Source organism: Microtus ochrogaster, chromosome 16 (assembly GCF_000317375.1).
Source record: "Microtus ochrogaster isolate Prairie Vole_2 chromosome 16, MicOch1.0, whole genome shotgun sequence".
Lineage (NCBI taxonomy): Eukaryota > Metazoa > Chordata > Mammalia > Rodentia > Cricetidae > Microtus > Microtus ochrogaster.
This window is the reverse complement of record NC_022018.1, coordinates 35,559,330-35,577,182: the sequence shown is the minus strand read 5'-3', so window position 1 is coordinate 35,577,182 and position 17,853 is coordinate 35,559,330. Positions and strand designations below refer to the sequence as shown.

Genomic DNA, 17,853 nt, shown 5'->3' with positions numbered 1-17,853 from the left:
CGGGACCTGTGCGGTGCGGAAAAATAAAAAAGAAAAGAGAGAGAGAGGGTTCGGAAGCGCCGGGAGGGGAGGCAAGAAGGAGAGACTTGGAAACTCCGACTGCAAATAATAAAGAAATTGAAAGCAATACGTTAATATATCGTAACACTAAAAAAGAGCAGGAGCGAGAGATGAGAAAGGGGATCCAGCCCGCCCTGGAGCAGTACCTGGTGACCGCCGGGGGTGGGGAGGGGGCGGCTGTCGTCGCCGCCGCCGCTGCAGCCTCCATGGACAAAAGGGCACTGCTAGCCAGCCCCGGCTTCGCCGCCGCCGCCGCCCCGGGCACGTACATCCAGATCCTCACTACGAACCCTTCCACCACGTCCTGTGCCACCTCCCTCCAAAGCGGCACCCTGGCCGCCGGCCCCCTTCTCCCCAGTGTCCCCGGCGCGGAGCCGGCCGCCGGCAGCCTCCTCTACACCACGCCACAAGGACCCTCCAGCAGAGCCGGGCTGCTGCAGCAACCACCAGCACCAGGACGCGGCGGCGGCGGCGGCCCTCCGGTAATACCCTCCCTCCGCAAGGTCCCTAGCCCAGGTGGGAGGCGGGCTCCCGGGAGCGGTAGCTGCGTGAGCGCGAGGCTGAGCATCGTGGGCCTCGGTGCTGTCCCTCCAGCGTGTGCTTATTGTTAGACTTGGGGTGCTTCCTTGCGGACGTTGGGAGGACCTGGGGGCCTGGGCAGGCGCGCGGGACAGTGGGGAGTCCCTCTTTGCGAACCTCATTCAACACTCCAAAACTTTTCGCGCCCCCCCTTCTTTTCCTGCACTTTTCCCTACCCCCACTCTCCCCTCCCCTGCAACTCGAAGCTTCCTCTTTCTCGGGCGTAGGAAGGGGTCACGCCCCGGATGGAGAAGGGGGTGGGGGAGGGAGTAGTGCACTGGAGAGTGGGGGACCCCAGGGGATGTAAACTGGGGGGCCCCAGCCGTGCCTGCCTCCCCTTCTGCCTCTGCTACCCCTGGGCGCCCGGGGGTCCCACAGGCGTGCTCCGAGGGTACGGGCTCCAGTGCCTGGCACCTTTGGGGACCTAGCTCCCGGCAACAAAGGGGATCTGGGAGGTGGAGGGGTATCGCGGTGGGGGAGGTGGAGCTGCGAGCCACGGGTGGGCCAGGGCTCGCGCTGTCTGTGACTAGGGGCCGGCGGGCGGGTGCTCCGGCCTGGGCGCATCTCCGCGGTGGCAGCGGCGGCGCCCGCGTGGCCGGAGCGCCGGGGCCTTGCTTACCGGGCCCCGGGCCTGCCCTTGACCCGCCTCTCCCCTTGCCCCTTCCTTCCCCGCCCTGTCCCCCTCCCCGCCCCCCGGCGACGGAGGGCGGGGGCAGCCGGGTTCCCGTCCCGCCGCCAGGATCTGTCCCTTCTCTCCGGGACCCGCCGGTGACGTTTCGCACACGTGCGCGGAGGACGCGCCTGTGACTGGGGAGGAGGTGGCGGCGGGAGGGGGCGCTGGAGGGGGAGAGGGGGCACCCACTTCCTCCTGCTCGCCGGCTCCCAGGCCTGGGACGGTCCCGGCGCCCTCGCACCCAGCACCGCCACCCTCCCTCTCCCGTCCCCACCCCCCCCACGGCGCCCGCCCTCGCCCGGCGCCGCCGCTCCGCTCGGCCTCGGGCCCCCTCTCCAGCCGGCCCCCCACCTCCCCCGGAGCCAGGCTGCTTTCGGAAATGCCCTTACAGCAGCAGGTTAGTGACCCGGACCGCGCGGGGGCCCGAGCCACGGCCGCGGGGACCCGGGATCCCCGGGGGGCCCCGAGTCGGAGGATAGGCGACCGAGCGGGGTTTTGGAGTGGGAACGGGGGGTTGGGTGCTTGAGGGAAATGAGTAAGCAAGAAAAATCTAACTAAGTAAATCCCCGGCCTCCGCTTTTAGGAGCCCTGGGGCGGGAGTGGCCGCCCCCGGGGTGGGTATAGTGTTTACGTGTGTTTCTTTTGGGGGGTGGACGGATGGGCAATTGAAACCCAGATGAGGGCTTCACGCCCGTGGCCGAGTTGAGCCGCTTTCTGTCTTGCTTCCCTTGTGCTGAAGGGGGAGGGGGCGGGTCAGAGGGTAGGGTGTCTGTGGGGTTCCCAGGCCACCCGCCACCCCCTCCCTTTGTCCCTGTAATTTATAAAGCGCCTTTGAGAGATGATTTAGGTCAGTATGCATCTTCCCTTTTTGTTGCTACTAGAAAGAAGTGTGGCCCCGAGGTCTCCCCTTCTTCCTTTCTCTCCTGCATTCCTTCCTCCATGCCTCCTGTCTTCACCCTCGTGTTGAGGATTGGCCCAGACCGGGCTCGAACCCACCCGGACTTATATCTGTGGTTGCATGTATAATACCAGTCAGGGACCTCATCTAGTCTTAGGTTTCGATGTGTTTGTTTTGCACAATCAATATTTTGCTAGGGTCTTTTAAGAAAGTCTGTGCACATATATGGGACTTTGGGAGATGGAGTGGGTAGATAAATAATTAATTTTTAGAAATCCCCTTTCTGTTCATAATTTGGCTTTGGATTGGATCTTTAGTGCTTTCCAGCCTGGAGATACTTAGTGGGGATGTGCGATACAGTCCCAGTGAAAGAGGTTCATCCTTTTAGTGACTAGGGTCTGCCAGCAGGGGGGAAGCCGAGTACAGTACCTGCTTACACATACTGTATCCAGTGTGCTAGATTCTCAGGCACAGAATATTCCATGCTTTTATTAGCAGTAAATAATTTTGCCGACTTGATTAAACATGCCTGGCCATACAGTAAGCCTATTTCCCCTACACAATCGCTTCCTATATCATAAATAACCTGAAACAACTGGCTATTGATATGCTCCTTGGATTAGATTCAGATTTTCAGGGAAAGTTATTTTTTGATAATAGGAAATTGTGAGACTACTAAATTGTTCTTTTAAAAAAGAATCTTAAGACTATTTGTTGGACCAGGTCACCAAGGCTGGCTAACCAAATTTATATGTAGTTCACTGTAGTTAAGTGTTGAAAATATAAAAATAATGGTCTCATCGTCTTCCAAGTTAATTTCTAAACTTTATTATCCTTGCCATGAAGTTATTATTCCAGGAATATAGGTTGTTTTGAATTTGGATACTCAAAAATAATGTTTCATTGTAGGAATATAAATGCTTCTTATACATATTCAGAAGTCATTTTATATAAGATTGTAATGTATGCTGAATCACTGGTTAATCTACACTTTCAATGCTGTATCTTCTGGGAGGGGTACGAAGTTTATCTTACCAAGTGCATACAAAGTCCTCAGCATTGCAGACAAAGTTTGATTTATTTTTTTTTAATCAGTATTTTTGTAGGCTTCCAGTTAGCTTGAAATTTATTTTGTTTTTTGAGGCAGGGTCTCATAGCCTTGAACTCCTGATCTTGCCTCAAGTACCCATGTTCCAAGATTGAAGACATCCACCACCATGTCTCTTGGAATCCTATTGATATTTTCCCCTGAGCTTGGAGGTTGGGAAGGTGTAGAGAATGAACAAAGATGGAACCATCCAAACATTCTAGAATTCCAGACTCACCTGGGTCCACCTTCAAGTTCTTTCTCCAAACATTTAAGAACTTGACAGAGCAAGTGACTTGCCTTCTCACTAACTGTAGCCTCCTGTCTTTATTTACATGCTGTCTGCTTGTAGACAGAAGACAAATAATCTGTCAGAATTGTCCATTATTCTATAAAATAGGACAATAATGCTAACTTTGAGGCTTTTTCAAGTAATATAATGTATGTACCATCCTTAAGCACAAAGCCTGGCAAATAGTAGCTGCTCCATAAAATTAGCATTCATAAATCAAGTATTTTTATAACTCTGGGACTGCACACTTACTGTCCCTTTGTTTACCTATATGAGCAGAATGCTCGTAAGTTTTCTTAAGGAGCATGCAATTTCATTCTTCCAGAAATGGAGGATCTATTAATGCAAGAGGCGGTAGCCTATCACGTCAGATTTGCTTTAATTCAGTCATAGCAGCCTTCTGATTATACTGTCCTTCGAAAGAGCCCTGCATGCCTGAAAACCTCATCTGAGAATGAAGGACTGCAGATGCATTTCAGCAGGGTCTTTTTTTCCTGAGCAAGTCTGAAAGAAGAAAATGTGGGTTCCTGTGGTTCTGTATGCAATAATCTTGCTTCTGCTGAGATGTATGGTTGATGCCAAGTTGAAGCTGGGAGAGAATTTTTAGTCACTACATACCCCAAAATGGAAGTTTTAATATAATGGCAATGCCCAGACGTGGGCAGTACAAATAGCTCCACTATAATCAGTCCCGAGGGCGCCACCCTAATCGTCCCTGGCAACAAAGCACCCTTAAACTGAGCTAAAGCACCCAAGCTTGAGAACAGGAAAGGATTTTTTTTTTTCAATGTGTATTTTTCTAAAAATCACCACCTTGTATAATACTTGGAGGAAGGACAGAGTCTGTGGAGTTTAGGAGTTTAATGACGTGCTGTGTAAAGTTAACTTGGGAAAAGAATATCTACTCTGGTCTTAGGAATAAATACTAACACCTGGGGGCTGAAAGACTGGCGGGAGGCGGGGCACTATTTGGTGTCTTAGAAATAAAACCCAGTAGTTTCCCCCTACCTTTTCTCATGCTGTCTTCAGTGAGACCACACACACACACACATTTCCAATTGGCTGTTTTCTCCAACTTACCCCGATTTATAAATAGTCCATATGACTGGCTATAAACATTGTCCCAAGCTAGCCAGCTCCAATTCTTTTTACCCATCTACTTTTTAGTGATACTTTAATCAGGATGGGTGGAGATCATTTACTTAGTATACTGAATCCTCCAAGGTCTGTGAAGCTGCCTGAAGTAGTGCAAGGAGGAACAATGCCAGTTTTCGTCCCCGTGTTGAGGGGAACATCCCTGAATTCTTTGAGGTGGCAAAGTATATGGTTTGGTGTGCATTTTCATGGTTGTTAGCAGTTAAATGATGGTTCAGGGACTGTGTTTACAATTGCTGAAGAGCCCCCGCCCAGTAATACTTCATGGGACTACGAAGACGAGCTAAACGGGAATGTATTATGTATAGGAAACCACAGATGTAGGGCCTTCCTTCTCCCCATCCTATGTGCCTTCTAAGAATGACTGGGAAAATGATGTCACACAGAGAAGAGGCTGACTACAGAAGGTACTAGAAAGCAGCCACTCAAGAAACTGGCAAAGTGGGGCTAACACAGCAGGATTATTTAGGTGACTTTCCAGTGGGTGGGGTGTTCAGTTTATCTTCATCTCATACTTTTTCCTTTAAATGTTCCCCTCAAATATTTAAGTTGTAAGAATGTGTTTCCACCCTGCTAGCCTTAATCGGAGTCGGTCTTGTGGCCACAGTTACCTGCAACTTCAAAGATGTGGTTAAAGCCAGGATGGAGTCCATAGGTCCCCATAAACTTGACTTTGCTGGAGACCTTGAGTACCAGGCTGAGGTTGTGCTTTGTAATGTAAGGCAGGAGCTACAGCAGCTTGAGGTTGAAGACAGTGGGGTGATAACTGATTGAATCCAGAAGATAATAATGAATGACTTCCGTAAGGTAGCCCAACTGTTTTTTGGCCATTCCTAGTGTCTGTGCAGCATTCATATGACTTGACGACAGTATTTCAGATTAGCATATCCGAGACTTGATAAATAGGATGGTTCTGGAATTGTAACCTGGGAGTTTATAAAGTGTAGTTCTTAACGATCCAACCCGCTTCCTTTGCAGGTGACAGTTACAAGCCACCGCAGTTAAGTTACTCAGCCAAGGTCACCAGGCAGCAGGGGGCAGGCCAGAAGTGAAACTGGAGATTCTTGCCTTCTCAACTCTTCAGTGAGAAGAGGGCTAGCTGACTTATGCCCTGCAAGGGAGGCATAGGTGTGTGAATACTTAAGTTTCCCTCAGAAGCAGTTATACTGGGGTTTCATGAAGACACGCACTTTGAACCACCAACTCTGAGGTCCCAACTTATTCCCAGAGACACTAAAAAAATCAAGGCTACTGTAGAGACTCAGTGAAATGGACTTTTAAATGGAAAGGAATGACAGGATTTCCTAAATAGTGACAGCAATTTAAAAAAAAAGCTTGATCTTATATTTGAATTATTCATTGGATGTGACATTTCTGGTGTCCCAGGAGAGATTATTTTACTTAACCAACAACAGCCTAAAAGGATCTTTGAAACTTTCTTGGGAGAGGGACATCATGGGAAGTGTTGTCCTGAACCATCCTGAGTGACAGAGTTTTACAAGGTTCCCTGGGCCTTTGCCTTGTACCATTGACCAAGAGGCTCTTCCTCTGTGGTTAGCGCCAGGAAGATTTCTGATGTGTCAAAGCCCCCGATCAGTTAACTCTTTCAGAGGAAGTCGTCAAAAGCCAAAGCTCATTTCCTTAAAATGACCTTATTTTACTTGTGGAACCGAGAAAGCTTAAAAATAGAATTGCTTCAAGCTCTGAAGCCGGAAAGTGAAACATAATCCAACATGGTTGCAGCTCACAGCCTGCCCTGGGACAGGGGTATCTATTTATCTGTAATCCGCAAGCCAGGAAGGTCCCCTGTGTGCATGAGGACTGACTTCCTGTGAACCATGAGTAGCAATTGATGAGAGCCCCGTTATCAGTGAAGCTGAGTTCCTCTGGAAGCACATTTGATGGCTGGAGGAGGTGAATGCCCTTGGCCTTCCCTGCCAGCTCTTGCCAGTCTGCCTTGGAGAACCTTGTCGTTCTTCTAGCATGCTGTTGGGTGACTGTTGAGCGGCTCTATCCTGTTCTTCTTTCGCATCTGTTACGTATGGCTATGAACTCCTGGGTGTAGGCAGTGAACACAGACTCTGTATGTTTCACTCCTTCATGTGGTGGGGCTTTTGGGGAGACATAAGCAGAACAACATCCTTAAGTCTGACACCATCACCTCTGCCCTTCGGCATTTGACCTCTCTGTGTGCAAAGACTGTGTGTTGAGTAGAAAAGCAATGCTCTTCTAAAAGGCATATGAGAAACAGCTAGGTCTAAACTTAAATGGAGGCTACAGGGCCTGGGTTCCTTTTCTGCTTCCACCGTCTGCTACTCTCTTCTGGCTCAGCCTTCTGGGGTGGGGGAGTATTCATAAGGGGGAAGAAGATGAAATCAGTTGTTGCCTGGGAAGTGCTTAAGCCAGTGTCCCCCAGAGGTGTAATAGAGTTGCCAGGCCCTTTGTGGCCATCTCTCGTACTGTATTCGGTGACTTGGTTTCTTTCCACTACCCGATAGTGTTCATTTCACACCATTTGCCCCTCTAAGAATGCTGGTGTCTGGAAGGGGAAGGAGTGTATCGCATCCTACCGTGGATGTTGCCTAAGTGCCGTCACTGGGCCCCTGGTCTTTGTTACCGTGTTCAGAGCTGCTCGTTGACTCAGGAGGAGAAAGAAGAATAAGTTTCTTATTGTCGTAGTACAATCAGTAATGCTGTTATGAATGAAAGCTTTCTTTCTCCGATGGAACTTGTTGGTGAGACGGCATGAGGAATGCAAATTGAGCTGTTAACATAACTTCATGTCTGTGCAGTAAGCCATGGTCTGAGGCTAGTTCAGAAACCGGGGTGTCTCTAACTTGGAGATTCAGAGTCATGTCTGTGCAGTAAGCCATGGTCTGAGGTTAGTTCAGAAACCGGGGTGTCTCTAACTTGGAGATTCAGAGTCATGTCTGTGCAGTAAGCCATGGTCTGAGATTAGTTCAGAAACCGGGGTGTCTCTAACTTGGAGATTCAGAGATTCCTTGGATACGTACATGAGGGCCGAGAAAATGTGTCTTGCTCACCAGAGGCCTCTCAGTTTCCCTCTGAGCCATTTCTTCTCATCACTCTGTGTTTGGTTTTGGTTTTGAAATGGTCTCAGGTAGCCCAGGCTGGCCTCTGCTTCTTTATCTATTTGCAACTGAGTCTTGTTGGCCCTGAGATTACAGATCCGTGCTGCCATACATTCTTCCTGTGCTCTCTACTCCCTTCTTCTCTTTCTTAGGGGTGAGACTTGCAGCTCTTTCCCTGGCTTTGGGGTATGGTAAAATCTTGGTTTGACTTTCCCTGCCTTGTTTTCCCTGCTTTCCTACGGGGAGGGGCGTACCCCCTGTGGGTGTTTTGAGTGGACATAGGTTGCCCTCTGGAGCATTGGTCACTCCAGAGTGACCTTTTTTCCTTTTGTTGCCCTGCCCCTTTCTCATTGGCCCTTCCAGCCCACCTGAAGAAAGTTCACACAGAGTACCCCCTGACTTTCCAAGCCTTAGACCGCTTCCCTGAGTGACTTCTGTCTTTTCTGTCTTTCCTGGCGCGTCCAGTCTCCTTATATCCTTTTTGGCTTTTACAAACCTTCCCGCCCAGTGATGGGGTAGCTGGCTCTCCAGGTGCTCTCTGCAGGTCTTTTTGATTGTGGGACTGTTTGAGAAGAGGCGTTGTCATTAGTTGCCTCAGTGGTCTGGGCACCCCGTTAGCTCTGCTGGGACAAGACAGAAGGATGTGTTGAGGCATCTGCCCACTCTTGAATTTGCAATCTGTTTGGGGAGACAAACTTTAAATACAAGTTGATCTGCAGGCAGGGCTAAAGGGAGTCGGAAAGAAAACAAGACTCATGTAGCCCTTTGTATGATGCAGACAGGAAGCACTAGAGAGCGATCGACATTCTTTAGACTTCACTGGATTTTCAGGACCAGCGGCCATGGTTCCTGCAATGGCTGATCTCAGAGAGCATCCATGCATACCCTAAAATGTTCTTGGGTAAATTTGGGCATGGCGACGTACATCTTGAATCCCAAGATTTGGGAAGTGGAAGCAGGAAGATAAAAACTTGTGCAGTATATTAAGTTTAAGGCCACCCAAGCTACGTGAGACCCTATCTTTAAATTAGAAAGAAGTATCTCCCAGGACACAAAAAGATTGAGATACCTGGGCACTATCCTGATTAGCAGTCTCTGAGGATAAGATACAGATGTGTCCTTTTTTCTTTCTTTAAATGACTCAGACAGTGTCAAAATGTGCTGCCTCTTAGACCCTGTGGTTTAAGCTTCTCTAATGCCACGACAATTTCAATATGCCGCCTATTGGACATCCTTGACTAGGCTGGGGAGACTTGAACCCTTGGTAGGAAGCAGGAGGTTGGTTGGCATGAGGGGCACCAGTTGGACTGGTCAGTATGGGGATAAGGAGACAGTTGGATGCGTTACAATTGGGCTAGAAGGACTTAGGAGAATTACTGAGTTCAAGGTCAGTCTGGGCTAACGTGACCCTATCTCAAAAAACAACAACAACAAAAAAAAATGGTCTAGAATAGGGATTGTTGCTTTCCTGAAAAAGCGGGGTTAAGGACAAATTGGAGGGATGGGTACGTCAGGCAGAGCTGTGCTTACAGAGAAGCTGGGTGTTATCACAAGGGTTGCGAGGGCCCTCACCTTGCGTTGTGGATGCCAGAGGCCAAGGCTCTCCTGTGTGTTGCCAGACATCCAACCTAGTCTAAAAATTTACCAGTTTTAAAATGTTGGTTTGATTGAAAAGGAAAATGTGCTGGCCAAACAAAATAGGTCTCTAGGCCAGATTTGGCTTAAGGGTTGCCACTCCGCAGTCCACGGTCTGTGGGATAATAATAGCCAGTGTTTACGGAGTGTCTGTGGGCATCCAGGGCAGGAGACTAAGTGCCTTCCTCGCCTTAGCACGTTATCTGCATGGCAACCTACGAAGTGGGTGTCGTTTCCATCCTTGTTCCACGCGGGAGGAAGCCGGCTGTCAGGGGTTAAGGGGCTGGCTTAGGGCCCTGACAAGAAGTGGGACAACCAAAATTAAACCCAAGGAGCCTGGCCCTGAGGCTCAGCTTATTTCTTCTTTATCCTTTGTGGCCTGGCATTGGGTTAAGTACATAGCAGGAAACCAAAGTTACCCGTCCGAAGGAAAGAAGTTAGTGTTTTACCTTTGCAGGTCGAATAACCTTTATCCAAAGTGCTTGGGACAGAGGTGTTTGTTTGGGACTTTAAGACAATCACTGCTTAGGCTAGCCTTCACTTAACTGTCCTCCAGGGTGACCCTGACTCTTGCCTCCACCTCCCAAGTGCTGGGATTACAGGAAAATGCCCTACCTGGCAAGTTGGAATTTGTTCGTTTGCTTGTTTGTTTTTAATACAATGATATTTGCATATAAGTAATGAGATAATTTTAGGAGTGAGACTTCGGTCTGAACACCCTTTGTGCTGTTGCCGCAGCTTCGAGGTCATTTTATACATTGCTTTTGCTAGTTTTGTGCAGGGAACCATTTTATGAAGTGGAATTTTCCACTTGTGGAGACATGGCGGCACTCAGAAAGTTTCAGGTTCTTAAAGTCTTTCGAGATTCTCAGATTAGGGATGTCCAACCTGTGGTCAGTTTAGCCTGAGGCACTTGATCCAGGTAAAGATCTCCAGGTTCCATCCCTGCCCTTAGTCGGAAGCTTGACATCTGATCTTGCGAAATGTGTAGGCAGCCGAGAGTGCAGGTTAAGGTTCTCCAGCTGGCAAGAGTCTTGTATAGAATATATGATGCTCAACCCATCGTCCATTGTAGAAAAGAACAGCCTTGAAGACCTTTGTTTGTGCCTACTGTGTCAGGACCAGCTTCTGGATTTCTAGGTCACTGCAAAGCAAACCATCCAATGATCGTTCCCAAAGCCCAAAGGGTTCTGGGCATGGTAGCACATGTCTGAATCCCAGCTCTGGAGAGGCAGAAATCAATCCCTGGAGGTTGATCCCTGGAGTTCACTGTCTAGCCAGTCCAGCTTCAGGCTCTGTGAGAGACCCTGTCTCAAGAAACAAGGTAGACCTGGGTATGGTGTCCCCTGTCTTCGTCCTAGCACTCAGAAGGGAGAGGCGGTCATGTCTGAATTCCAGGCCCTCCAGGCTATGCAGTGAGACCCCGTCCGAAGACCAAATAGAGTGGAGAGTGGTCAAGGAGGGCACCTGATGCCAGACTGGCTTCTGCGTGCATCCAGTCACGTGCCTTTACCTCCACGAGTACACAGATCCCACATAAAAACCCAGTGTGTTACAGGGAGTTTGCCAATGACCGAGGATCTAAGCTTGGGAGATCAAACTGGGCGAGTTTGCTGTGTCCAGGCACTGACCCCAGCTGGACGCCCTGCCTTGAGCGGTTTAGTCTAATTGCAGGCTCTCTGTTCTGCTGGGAACAGATAACCAAATGAACAGAAAACTGGACTTGAATTAAAAGAGAGCTAGGGTGTGTCTTTGAGGACATGGGTACTGTAGAATTGGAATAACTGGAAGAAGCAAAGAGAAGGGAAAAATGAAAAATCTTTGGCTCAAGATATTTAACTCCTGGGGCGGAAGAGAAGTTGAGGCTGAACTCAACCCTAGGAAGTGCTGTGTGGAGAGAGTACCGGACGGTGGCGAGGAATGTTTGTTTGTTATGTGCTTTCCAAGGTTCTGGGGCTGAGCCCTGGAAATATGTGTCACTCTGGTACAGAGGTTATATACTGCTCAGAAAGCATAGGCCAACAACTAGTCTTTCTAGTTTTTGGAGGGAAAACCACATAGGTGTAGTAGCACAGAAAGCTTTCTAGTTTTTGGAGGGAAAACCACATAGGTGTAGTAGCACAGAAACCTTTCGTTGTTCTGCTTCTCTCTGTGATCGGAAACCGAGTCAGAATCATCAGGTTGATTTGATGGGGGGGGGGAGGTCGGTACTGTCAGGATTCCCAGAGACAAAAACCATCAGATGTTATTTGTGATGCTTGACCAGGTGTGCACCTGGCCACTCAGCTGCTTGGACAGAGAGGCTTGGTTTTGCTGTGTCAGAAAAGCACAGGGCCAACAGGGGAGTGACATTTGTAAGGACAGGTCGGGTGATTACAACTGAAACCAATGTGGCCCCTTTCTTCAGAATTTGCTGTGTTCTTTTGATTTTGCCAATAAGGAAGAAAATAGCCTCAAAACTTTTATGCTCCGCCAAATTAAAATTTTTAAATGCTGAGGGTGTTTTGGAGGATAGAGCCAAGAAGATTCTAAATATCTACAGTTAATTTTTAAAAATATATAACCATGTTGAAGCCTGTTTACAGCACTCCTTGAATTTTGACTGATTTTGTTGCTATATTGGGTAGCAAAGTGTGTACCTATCACATTGGTGATGTCATAAGGCTTCCAGCGCTTCTTGTTACTGCCCTGCTTGTTAGCATCTCAGACACCCAGATTCAGGGAATCGTCTTTAAAGTGAGCTCTCGGCCCTGCAGACCCATGACACAGCAGTGGGGTATGGTAGGAGCGTGGGACTTAGCAGTCTGACTCTAGAAACATGCTTTCCCACTCACCAGTATGTGACCTTTCACCAGTTACATCGGTGAGACACACTTACCTAAAATAGTGATCCGATCTCATTGGCTGGTCAGCCGGATTAAGTGAGATAGTGTTGATAGGGAAACACGGTTTGTACTTCACGGCACCCTCCACTTCCCAAGGTAGGAAGTGTCCAATTTTGGCCTAACCTTCCAGGAAAACAAGCTATATACAGTACTTCATTGTGTGTGCGTCCTGGTACTCTGGGGAGTTCAGGAGGTGATTGATTGTCTTTGTGGCCTCAGTAGACAGGAGTGATGTTCTCTAATGATGAAAATAATGTACAAAGTGGTGAGGGAAATAGCAGTCATGTTTCTCAGGCATCTGAACTTGGAAGCCCAGGGAGGCTCCCAAAGCAGCCTTAGAAAGGTTTAAAATAGAGTAGGCTCTTAACCCTGTTAACATCTTGCCAGATACTTTTTTTGTTGAAGAAGACAGTCCTGTGCATTTTGGATTCTTTGTATGTCTGACCTCCGTGCTCTTAGATGCCAACAGCATCCTGGCAGATGTCATAATCAACATTGACTCCAGACACTGCTAAATGTCCTGGGAGCAAAACCACCACTGATTGAGAACCACTGAAGAAAAGAAAGATACAGTGATCGATCATATGTGCATCCCTTCTATAGATGCTATAAATATTGTTGTAAACGTATTGATGTATGTGCATGTGGAAGGCAGAGACAAACTCAGGTGTCGTTCCTCAGGTGTCAACTCCCTTTTTAAAATTTTAAGACAGGGCCCCTCATTGGCCTAGAACTTGTTAAGTAGGCTGGCTGCCTTGGCTGGCTGTTAATCCTCAGGGATCCACCTGTCTAGAGCTAGGGTAACAAGCATGCACTTCCATACCTCGCTTTCTGGTTCTGGGGCTGGAACTCCAGTTCTCCACCTTGTATGGTAAGCACTTTACCAACTACATTATCTCCTGACCGTGTGTGTGTGTGTGTGTGTGTGTGTGTGTGTGTGTGTGTGTGTAGTTTTAATATTTTAATATATTTTAAGTGGCATACATTTGCAAGCAAATGGCTCCTTATTGAATTTTCACTTAGAAATGCCCAGCTGCCCTGCGGAACACCACAGCTCTAGCCTCCTGCTCCCACTCCTGGTAGATGGTATTTGTGTGTCTGGCTAAAGCTCTCTGTTTTATGACCAGCATAATATTAATTTGCTGTAACTCTGAAAATAAAGGTTCAGAGTCTGCAGTTTGGAGAAATAAGTTTTACATTTACCATTGACTTAGCTACACTGTTAAGAGAGGCTTGCTCAGATCAACTGTTCCACTTTTTAAGCCCAGCTCCCCCACTTCAAGTCTGGACATATACCTTCCCTCGATGGCCTGTCTCCTCCTGACATTCCTACACGGCTCGGAATAAGGATCGCAAGCAGCAGTTATGATCGCCACTTTGCCCGTGCCTGAACACGCTGAAGTCCTTGTCATTGTTATTCCGCCAGGCATCCAGGCCACCAGCAGTCAGCAGCTACTCTTCCTGCTTGCCTTCCCTAGGTGGCAGTGTCAGCCACTGGGTGTACTGAGTTATTTAACTTAATTGGCAGGTATGATGTAGTGACCAGCATGTTACCTTCTGGATATTAGGAGCACAGCAGTGGCAGAACAATAGAATCCCTTGTCCTCATGTGGCCTTACAGCTAATGAACAATTTGCCCTGTAATAAACACCCACTGCTGGTATTGTTTCTGATGCATCTCATGGCTTGTGGCTGGTGATGAGGGACCACAAACCATCACTATCACTTTGGAACTTGTTGGGAATGTTTTCATGCAGGACCCCAGGACCTACTGAGTCAAAAACTTGGGTGTCAGGGCCAACAGGTTATTTTGATAACTGGTCTAGGAGTCAGTGCTTGGGGGAAGAGACCTGGGGAGAACCATAGCGTTGATTGGGCCATAGCGTTGTTCTGTGGTATCAAGTCAGCGTTGCTCTTGTGGAGATTCTAGCATCAGAGTTTGCAAAGCTGGGTATGTCAAGGTAGTTCAAAATGGCGACACTTTGTCATCTCTTCCTTGTATGGACCAACCATGCTTTAAGTGAGATGACTGAGATAGTTTCTGATAACAGAAATGACTGGTCTCTCATCGGGTTTTCATCAGTAAACATATAAGTGCTTCCTGTGTCTGGAGACTACCCCCACCCCTCAGTTTGGAGATAAAGTTTAATGTAGCCTAGGCTATCCTTGAGCACAAAACACATTCAGAGTTGACCTTGGACTGCTGCTTCCAACTCCTAAATGACAGTCACAGGTCGAACCCGCTATACCTTGCCGCCAAATCACTTGGAGTGTGTTTGTTTGACCATTGTTTTTTCTTATTTTAATTTCTTAACTGTTCTTTTACCTGCCCCCATTAAATTCTTTATATGTGTAATCAGATTGCCAGCCAAGCACACAAGGTGTCTGTGGAAATGGAATGGTGTCTCTCCTTACACGTTTGGTAGTTGGGTATTTAAGGATATTGTAAGAAGTGAAACAGTAGACCATGGGACAGCACCCAGCTGGGAACTGGGCACAGAGTAACCTCAGGATAAATGTCCCTGCAGTTTCTGCCCCATCCCAGTTCATTAGGAAAACCGAGGCATGAAATAAACATCACAGTTCCTTGTACGAAAACTTTGAGATTCGGTTTGCATATTCATTACCATTGTATAATTAAAGTGAGAATCATAGAACCTAAACTTTTGATTTAAGGGTTACTTTATACACAAAAAAAGAAAAGAGCTAGGTGGATAGCTCAGTGGTGGAATATTTGTCTACCTTGAATAAGACCCTCATACCCACCACAGTACCACAAAGGGGGGGTCGTAAAAAAGGAATGTTTCTTGTTTTTTGTTTCTGTTTTTTAATGATGATGAGTTGGGTCTTTGTTTTAGAAAAGGTCAAATCTGATTGGCAGAAATTCTTTACTCAAACATGAATATAATAGCTCCCTTTTAATTTACAAGCATGAATTACCTCCACATTAGAAGGGGTGTTTGGGACCCTATGTTCATTCTTTTTTTAAAAAGACAGTCTTGGCCATGCATAGGAAAGACGATAAGGGTCTTTCACGATCCAGGTGTGCCCCGTTTCTCTAAAAATGATCTCTCTACCTATGGCATTTCCTCTTTTTTCTGCCCAGCTTGCACTCAATAACTTCTGGCCACAGCAATAGTTTGAAGTTTGCCATTTGTGATTGGTTTTACTGCAGGGGCCATAAAGGAAGGCAGGTGGTATTCGGTTCTAGCTTCCGGTCTTGTTGCAGCGTGTCAGGATCGGCTTCTCATTTTAGTTTTTCAGTTTGCCTTTCTGTACAGAGAAGTTGACCCTTAGACATCTGCCATTCACGAGAGGCTAGTTCTATCCAGTACTACTGCTTCTCCTGAAGCCTGCCCTGGGGGCTGAGCCTGAGGCCTCTTCTCTTGACTTACAGAGTAAAGAAATAGAAACAGAACAATACTGTCTTAATATCAATGAGTTTCATAAATATTTGTCAGAACTTAGTGACTGGATTATCAAAGGGATGAATTTTAATTTCATTAATTTTATTGTGTTGTGTATTGGTGGGTGTTGGAGGATAAGGTAGGGGGCGTGGTTCTCATCTGGTGGGTTTGAGGGTTGAGACTCAGGCTCCTGGGCTTGGTGACTGTCACCTTTCCAGCTGAGCCCTCTCCCGGAGTGGAGTCTTGCTTTCAGTTTTCATTTCTTTTGTTGTGTGAGTGTGTGAAAATGCCATCACTTGGCACAGTCTCCTGTGGTCTTATGCCTGAGAGTGATCTCCCTTTGGAAGAGGTGCTAATCACACCTTATAGACTTAGAAATGATGTTTATTGTTCTGGAAGATTGCTTTGTGTTAATCAGAGTTCCAAAAGCTGATAAATGTAGAACACACACTTATTAATTTACCTCAGGAAGTAATACTGCCCAGTGAACAATTACAGATATTTCTATGCTTATCAGAGGAAGAATAAATGAGTTGAATGGCCCCATTAGTATTGTCCTGCTGTGGTGGCCCCTTTCTGGAGTGGACCTCAGAGTGGAAGTATTGCTGGCTGTCCAAGGAACGCACAGATACTACTTAGTTTTAGGACTTCTTTTAAAATAAGAAAGTAAAAAAAGGGGTGAAAATTTAACCTGCTAGTTCCAGAGGGAAACAATAAAAGATCGGTCTGTCCATGTCATATCCATTTACAAATGTATATATTTTATAAAGTACAACCATTTGTACAAAATATGAAAGGAATATAAACTGACTTGCAAATTTTACTCCACTCCGTTAGATATCTTTTTCCTTACCAGTGCATACTGATGCTTGTTACTCTTTATGTGACCACTCTTGGGAAATGCCAGAGAGTATTTAGTTACTCTCATTTGGTTTCTGTTATTTTTGGTTCTATTTGTTACTGTTTTAAAAAGTTACATTGGATAGCCACAAAAGCCCTTCATCACCTACCAATAATGACATTATCATTCATCACATATAACACAAAGTAACACTGTTGCCACCTCTCCCACGGCTGCCCTTGCTATTGTGTATTGTGAGATGTGTCATCAGAGGACACTGCCTTTGCTGAACATCTCTGATTGTATTTAACAAGCTTAGAGGGCCAGACACTATCACCTATTGTGGTCTCTTTATGCACTCAAAAGACTTGGTTACCATCTAAGTGGGGCTACACTTAAATTACTGATAGAAGGTATAATTATGGGGAGGTGGTAACTCCCTTAATATGAGGAATTTAGATCCCTAGCACCCACACAAAAATATCAAGTGTGGTGTCATACACTTGTAATCCCAGCTCTGGGAGTTTGAGATAGCAGGATTCCTTGAGCGCATTGGTCTGCCAGCCAGCATAACCAGTGAGCCCCTGATCCCAGTAAAAGACCCTGTCTCAAAAGACAAGTTAAGAAATCCCAAGGTGTGCACCCACCCACTGAGACGGTAGGGCTGATCTAATGGGAGCTCACCAAGGCCAGCTGGACTGGGACTGATAGAGCATGTGATCAAACCGGACTCTCTGAACGTGGCAGACGAGGAGGGCTGACTGAGAAGCCAAGGACAAGGGCACTGTGTTTTGATCCTACTGCATATACTGGCTTTGTGTGAACCTAGTCTGTTTGGATGCTCACCTTCCTAGACCTGGATGGAGTGGGGAGGACCTTGGACTTCCCACAGGGCAGGGAACGCTGACTGCTCTTTGAACTGGAGAGGGAGGGGAAGAGGGAAGGGGAGAGAAATGGGAGGTGGAAATCTTTAAGTAAAAATAAAAAAAAAAATGTAAAAAAAAAAAAATCCCAAGGTTGGTCTCTGGCTTTTCTATTTACTGCCACATACCCTCACACATGAAGATGTACATACACACAGAGTATAATGTAGTAAGTGATGATCGGTTTCCATTATCAAATACTGTGTGTCCACGGTTGCGCAGCGGTCTCTGCTGTTGTGTGACTGGCAGCATGAGTTTGTTTATATCTGCGTCACTGCCATCCCAGGAGCAAGGCACTGCGCTGACTGTTAGAACAGCCACCATGT

At 47.1% G+C, this 17,853-nt stretch overlaps 1 protein-coding gene across 2 annotated transcripts in view; it reads left to right on the top strand.

Moving 5' to 3' along the window:
- The first annotated feature begins 1,289 nt into the window (after nt 1–1,289).
- The window catches only part of E2f3 (E2F transcription factor 3), an 82,706-nt gene continuing 66,142 nt past the window's right edge, over nt 1,290–17,853 (top strand). For both annotated transcript variants that reach the window (XM_026783135.1, XM_026783134.1), the window contains exon 1: nt 1,290–1,709. In XM_026783135.1, the coding sequence (XP_026638936.1) occupies nt 1,692–1,709 (18 nt within the window). In that variant the 5' untranslated portion in view covers nt 1,290–1,691. The remainder of the gene's footprint in view (nt 1,710–17,853) is intronic.